A 7,332-nucleotide genomic window follows, 5' to 3' on the forward strand; every position below is an offset into this window, starting at 1 on the left:
CGGACTGGTAAACACTTTTAATTTTGCTTTTGACGAAAGTCCGAGAAATCTAGAGCAAAGAATATATTTAAAATTAAGTTGGTGCATATTTTCTAGAAAAATATATAGATAGGAAAATTGTAAGGCCACTAATTAGACGGTGAGGAAAGTTGCTGCTCATTTTCAAAAGAAAGATAGAGATGGGAAAATTGTAGACCCACTAATTAAGCGATTATTGAGGATATTTCCTTTCACTATGATTTTGTTCCTAATCCTGTTAAGAATGTTTTGTATCCAAATTCCCCTTTCCTGATACAAGGGCCTCGATGATATCGAGGATGTTTTCCTTTGACTATGATTTTGTTCTTAATTCTGATACGAATATTTTATATCCGAATTCCCCTCTTCCTGATACAAGGGCCTCTGTGAGATACGACACAAATCCTAGTGTAGAAATTTCAAAAAAAAACAGTCCATCGAAAAGGATGACCAGATGTCTGAAGATCCTGATGCTAATCTTAAGAATGATAGTATTCCACAAGAACTTCTTGGAATAGCTAAATGAATTACGTTGTACTATCTGTGTTATTAAATGGTAAAAAATTAAATAAAACCAGTGCCATTATAAGGAATAAAGTTGACAAAAATGAGAAAGCGATCTCTAAGATTGTCAGCTTTGGCAAAGAGTCACAAACAAAGTTCTTTTGCAATCTGAACTTCACAAGAGGAAGAAGAGGTTTGAGGAAAAGGTGGAACAACAAAACCTAAAAAAGAAATATGAACCAATGTTTGAACGAAAGCCAACAATATAGATAATACCATGGGCTGCTAAACAAAAATTCTTAAAACCGATGAGAGTGTTTAATCAACCACCATAATTTGAGCTCTGATACTAGATAGTTATGTTAATGGTTTAGCATTTAGTGTTGACTTTTGATATTTTGAACTTCTAGGCTATTTATGTAGGATTTTAATCTGATATACTGTGTTGTTATGGGCTTGGAACCCTAGTTTCCCTTTTGAATATATATAAAAAGATATTGAAAAAGAAAAATATTGATTCATCTACAAATTTAAAAAGAGAGTTTTCTAAACAATACATTTCAATCTATCTATGCATTCCCCCTTTAAATTTGCAAAATGCCGTAGGGAAGGAGAGAAATACGAGGAAACAATCACGATTAAAACTTAATTTCCAAATGCCCTTTGAACGCTGTTTTGCTGCGAGACGCAAGCAATCATGCGCAAAATACTTGGTAGAATATTCCAAACATTCAAAGACAAGGCTAAAAGCCGTTTGAAGCATATAGGTGTTACAACATGGCAGAGCCTGCCCAGCCACATGTTGGGGCTCACAACTAGAGTGAGTACCCAAATGTATGATGATTATTAATTTTGAAGGGAGAACATATATTGCATTATTTGTCAACAAAGCCATGTTTGTGTTATGTTTATTGATACTGAAAAAGCCATATATTGCATTATTTGTCACGAAATTACCAGGTCCCTCTGCATTTTAAGACTGCATATAACTTTTAAAAAAGCAATGTTTAGGCTACTCCTAACTACGAGTCCATGGCCTCTTATCATATAGAACTGCTGTGTTCAAATAAAAAGTTATTCTAAAACATCTCAACGTTAGTAAAGCACTCAGGACCTTTATGCCTGCTAGCTTCTACTTCTGTTTACATTAGAAGATGGCTGCAAAACTTCAACTGGGGCTTAAAATCCCCCGAAACTCACATCTTTCAAGGGTTATAGAACTAGCAAAACAAGTCTGATATGAAACATTTCTAAAAATTTCAAGTTCAACGGGATATCGTTCAAAAACCAAAGAAACCTAATTCACTGGCCCTTTCCTTCTCAAAGGTCTCAAAATACTGGTAGATGATAGTTACAGCCAGAAGAATTCCTGTCCCGGAACCAATTGCACCCATAAAATCAGCCATGACAGTCAGAGCACCAATGCACATGCCACCGAAAGCTGCAGCAGTTGGTATGTATCGATTCAGCTCCTTCTGGAGATTAGACTCTCTATGGCCTGGCATAACCATTTGTTGCTCCTGCAGGTTGAATGCAAATAAATATGTGATACTGAAGAATAAAATGCAAGCAAATACTAAAAAGGTTATTGAAGCTCCTTATACCTTGAGCTGTTTTGCTACATCTCTAGCAGAGGAACCTGATACTTCAATCCATGTCTTTGAAAAGAGTGCACATGCTGTCAGCATAAAAGTCAAATAGAAAAGAGCATGGAAAGGATTTGCTGCCATCTCTGCCAAGCTGTATATCAATCAGAAATTTAATTTTTAACAATAATTAATAATCCCAGGCACTGTTAACAATGTCAAGACTGGCATATCACACATCTTTCAAACCAACCATATAGTATTAGCATTTACCTTGAAGGAGGGGTGATGTAATAAACAAGACCACCCACGGGAACAAACTGGCCACTTGAAGAATATTCAGATTCTTTCCACTTTCCTAACAAATTAATAAGGAAGTTTCCACTGTACCTCCTGTAGAGCAACTGGAAAATAATGCATACACTTAAGAGTTTATACAATTATCATATGCAAGAGAAATAATATTAACAAAGCTGACAATTTTAGACAGCAATGGAAAAGAGTACCTGAGAAATGAAATACAAATTCGAAACCAAAGCTGACTGCAGAATGATTGGCATGTTAGATGTATAAAATAATTTAATAGGATATGATCCTTGCTGCCCACGTGCATTCTTTGATCTCACAGGCAAAACAACCCGGAAGCCTTGGAAGTATATCACAATGAGAAAAACCAAAACTGTTGCAAGCAGATTGGTCACATTTGGAAGATTCTGCCTGTAAAAAGCCTCTCTGAGTGCTCGAACCTTGTCTGTTCGTGTTATCAACAAATGGAACAATGCAATCACAGCTCCCTCAAACTCAGCACCACGTCCACTATTAATTGTTGTGGGACTAAATGCCTTCCATATGATACTCTCACTGCAATTACACACTTATCAATAAAGAGTATACATAAAATGAACAACAAAAAAACAATTTTAATAAAATTCTCCCTCTAGAATTCTCTATAAACAAAACAGGTAAAAAAATTTGAAAACCTACAATATATACCCACCATATATTAGTTGCAATGAATAATGAAATGCCTGAGCCCAATCCATAGCCTTTCTGAAGCAGCTCATCCAAACATATCACAATGATACCAGCAAAAAAGAGTTGGACAATAATAAGGATGGCATTGCCAGCTCCAAGATCCCTGATGTCACCATACATTCCTGAAAGCACGTACGCAACTGCTTCCCCAATTGTGATCAGAACACCAAGTAACTTCTGTGCCCCATTCCTGCCAGCCACAGAAGGCTCAGATTATTACAAGATCATTTTTGACCAAACATAGCACTATCATAACTAACACCAACTGAATTTTCAATCAATGAGATTCAGAAAGCCAAACACTTACAAAAGTGCACGATCTTCTCGAACACTATTGTCCACTTCAATTATCTTCGATCCTGCCAAAAGCTGCATCACTAGGCCTGAAGTAACAATAGGTGTAATGCCAAGCTCCATAACAGTTCCACGATTTGAGGCCAGGATTACACGCATCCAATAGAATGGATCTGCACCTGTAGCTGAATGTATACCATACAGAGGCAACTGACTGCATACCAGAAATATAAATAGAGAGATTACAGTATAAAGAACCTTCTCCCGAAAAGGAACTTTTCTTTCTGCTGTCTGAACCTCGGGCAAAATTGAGAGAAATGGCCTCACAAGGTGTAAAACCCTAAATCCACCGCTCGGCATTTTTTCTTGTAGGTAAAGCCAAAATATTAAACTGTAGATATGGAGCGCAATGTAAGCATATCTAATACCAGATTTGTCATCAAGAAGAAATGAAATAGAAAAGTAAACTAGTTCACTAAACATGGGATCAGAGCAGATTGTTTTTCAGTACTTGCTCACAAAATGTCAAAAATGAAATTGAAAACATACTTTTCAAGTAAGAAAAGAACGACTTTTGTTATACACTAAAACTAAAATCTGTATACATCAAACTAAAAGAATGAACTGTCTCGAAAATGTATTTCTTTCTTTTAGGCTGACATCTGATATTTGGGCAGCAATGAAAACACGCCACAAATCTCCAGTTATGACCAGCATATAGTCAACAAAATCCCAAAATTCCTCAATACTAATAAATAATATGTTTTCATGAAGTTTTTTAGAAACATTTTTCTTTAACAAGAAAGAAAAAATGGAAATCCGTCTACCTCAGAAACTTCATCACCTCCTTGCCTATCATACTGACAAGAATATGAGAAAAAAAAGAGAGTACACAAAAGAAAAAAAAAGAACCTTCATCGACCTTCGGGAACAACATGAAAAACAGTTTCAGCAATTTCACAAAGGGGTCCAAAACCCATAACAAAATGCTAAGTTTGTCGATTATAACACATGATAGCTCCATGACAACGAATTTAGCTTTGTTAAAAAGTAACCTTAGAGTAAATAATATAGGCAGAAGCTCCGAAAGGTCACAAAACCACTAATTTTAACAAGCTGGTTATAAAAGATAAAAATCGGAAACGGAAAGCTAGCGAAAGAGTTCAAACAACACAGTTAAAATGGCAGTCAAAAAATCGTGACTAAACTTGCAATCAACAAATCATGACTAAACTTACAATCAACTAATTATGAATGATAGAAAAGGTTGCGGTTTCAAAGTAGTACAAAATATTCATATGTATAGAATGTGAGGGGAATATTTGTAACTTAAATTAATAATAATTTAAATTATGTATTATAAGCGAGTTTTGAGTAAAATAATGGAATTCACTACTAGTAAATGTATATTTTGGTGAATCTGATAAGTTTGCAGGTTTAATTAAAAAAATTTGGCGAATATTATTTTAAAAAATTTCTGGTTGGCAAATTTTTTTAGAAGAATTAACCAATTAATGAAAACTGATCACATAGAAAATTACACTGTTGCACAACCGGCCTTTTAAATCTACCACCAGCAGGCATTAAATCCACAATAATAAAATGAATTATCTGCACATACAATCCTAAATCCCTTCATAGAATGCCGTAATACAACTGGCAAGGCACATGAAGAGTCCCAAAAGTATTTCGTGTATACAGCGAATGCTTATTAAAAATGAAATCAAAGCTCAGAAAAAGGATCAAATACTAATTGGTTGCGAAGTTCACATAAAAGTACCTGATATTCTGTCGGTCAACCCAATCAAACAAAGTAATCTGCAAAACGAACAAGAAAACCCTTGAAATCACTGTTAATCCATAGACTCCCTTAGACCTTAAAAAAGCCTGTAAAATTTGGCATGGGGTGCACCATAGAGCAGATCTAAGCAGGTGAAACAAAAACCTTTAAGAAATACTGCAATACTTGGCGTTTATTATGAAAAAAGTGAGAAACCCTACCAAATTATACGGCGCTCAGTAGATGTAGTCGATCGAATTGGAGCTGACGGTGAAAGCGTGGGAGAAATTAGAACAGATCTCTCCTTACGCCATTGTTTTTTAAACTCTGGATTACATGTAGCTTATCATAGAAAGCGAACCCGGAAGTGTAGATCCCTTCCCTTGTTTTATCTAGCCTGTCTAGGTTATCTGAGCAGCACGTCGGCACTAGTTTATTTCCTTACGCCCAAAACAGGGGTGGAAGTAGATCGGACGGCTCTTAATGTCTCTTCCAGGTCTTTCGTCAAGATCGGTCGGTGGATGTATCTTCTATTAATTGCGAAGTAAAGCACCAGGTCACGTGGAAAGGAAGAATTGGGATGCGGTCCCATGAAGGGGACTTCCTAAAATATCTGAGAAGGTACTGTTAAGAGAGTTTTTAAAGCTTCTTAAATAGGTCATCTCATGGATTTTGCAAGCTTAAAACTTTTTAAATATATAGTTAATTTTATATTTAATAATTAAATCTAAAATATTTTTAATAGGAATTTATAAATTATTTTTTCAAATATAATTTTAAGAAGTGGAGGAAACTATAAATCTCATTTGAAAGATACCATCTTAAAATATAAAATATTAAATATTAAATTTATGGTAGGAATTTTAAAATTTAGATATAAAGAAAGTTCAATAACTAAATTTTAGGAAGCAAGTGACATATTTTATTGCACAAGGTTCTAATTTAGCATGTTATCTATTTTTCTTCTTAATCCTTGCTCCAAAAACTAGTTTGTATAAAGGCTCCATGAAACCCGTTTCCTAGTAGCTAAGATGTATATGTATATATGCAAGGAAATATAGATCCCTATAATTTCAAGTCAAACCTAATGATAAATTTGTAAAGGAAAAGTACTCTTAATCTAGATTAAGTAAGTGAATACACTTAATTAAATACAAATCAATTTAGATTAAATTAATCAAAATTGAGAATGATAAATATAGATTAATCAAAATGGAGTCTGATAAATTAATCAAGAATATAAGGTTACTCAAATATAAATATAAAATTATTCAACTTCGTAAAACTAATAGCCCCTTCTCTTTTTAAAGGATTTCAAAAAAATTTATTAATCACAAAAAGTAAACAGGTATAGAAGACGCTCAACCCAAATATATGCATTCTCCTATTATAGCCTTTCTCTTAGATAACTTCCAATCCTATTCTCGAGTCATTTCTTAATCTTGAGGAACAAATAGTAAAACCAAAAGAATACTCGTAGAAAGTCACATTGTAGTTGACATCATCAAGGGTAATATTATCATCTCACTAAATTCCTCACCTTGGCTCAATTGGTCATAATATTCTTCGCAGGTTTTACTCAAAGAATTTTTCCAAATAATATTTACCAAATTTTTATATAAGGTGGGGAAAAAACCTAACAATTAATCATTTATTAGGTAGTGTTGTCCAATTTTAGGCAAAGCTAAAAATTGCACAATGAGATGTAACTTTTCAACAAAATAGGGCTAAAATTTCTATTTTAGGTTGATATGTGGTTTAAGGGGGGGGTTTTGTCTTGTAAAAATCCTAAGTCAAGCTCCTAATCCTAAAGCGGCCTTTGTAGTTGGAAATACCCCTTATCCTGCTATCATTGTTTAATAACCAAAAGCTTTTATTTCCATCTATTTTCTTTTTGAAAAGGAATTAAGAGTGATATTTTCAAGGTGATACGTTGAAGAGAGGACATAAAGAAAAGTTCATGATAAAATTTTGGAGGGAGGTTTAAGTTTTATTTCGAGCATCCCCGAACTCGAGTTGAACCCGTGGTTTAAGTAAAAGAAAATGAACTTGAGTTTGGACTGTAAAATGCCCTAGTTCTCAATGATTTAGTTTCATGGCGGACACCAAACAGAA

General features: G+C 34.3%; 1 protein-coding gene across 1 annotated transcript; it reads right to left on the reverse strand.

The window, feature by feature from the left end:
- Positions 1-1,568: 1,568 nt before the first annotated feature.
- LOC131030605 (uncharacterized) lies at positions 1,569-5,743 on the reverse strand. Its single transcript, XM_057961479.2, has 8 exons — positions 5,439-5,743; positions 5,218-5,255; positions 3,451-3,828; positions 3,106-3,333; positions 2,615-2,969; positions 2,382-2,512; positions 2,127-2,262; positions 1,569-2,042 (listed from the first exon to the last, which is right to left on the reverse strand). The coding sequence occupies exons 3-8, from the start codon at positions 3,795-3,797 to the stop codon at positions 1,803-1,805; spliced, it is 1,437 nt and encodes a 478-aa protein (XP_057817462.1). The 5' UTR covers positions 3,798-3,828; positions 5,218-5,255; positions 5,439-5,743; the 3' UTR covers positions 1,569-1,802.
- Between the last annotated feature and the right edge of the window lie 1,589 nt (positions 5,744-7,332).

Source organism: Cryptomeria japonica, chromosome 2 (genome assembly GCF_030272615.1).
Source record: "Cryptomeria japonica chromosome 2, Sugi_1.0, whole genome shotgun sequence".
Lineage (NCBI taxonomy): Eukaryota > Viridiplantae > Streptophyta > Pinopsida > Cupressales > Cupressaceae > Cryptomeria > Cryptomeria japonica.

Bases quoted from the DNA above. Each gene is read 5' to 3' on its own strand.
- LOC131030605 (XM_057961479.2), bottom strand. From the start codon at position 3,797: ATGCCGAGCGGTGGATTTAGGGTTTTACACCTTGTGAGGCCATTTCTC. The intron at 3,334-3,450 runs GTAAGTGTTTGG...TGTGGCTGGCAG, and splicing joins CGAGAAGATCGTGCACTTTT to GAATGGGGCACAGAAGTTAC. The intron at 2,970-3,105 runs GTGGGTATATAT...GTGTAATTGCAG, and splicing joins TTCATTGCAACTAATATATG to TGAGAGTATCATATGGAAGG.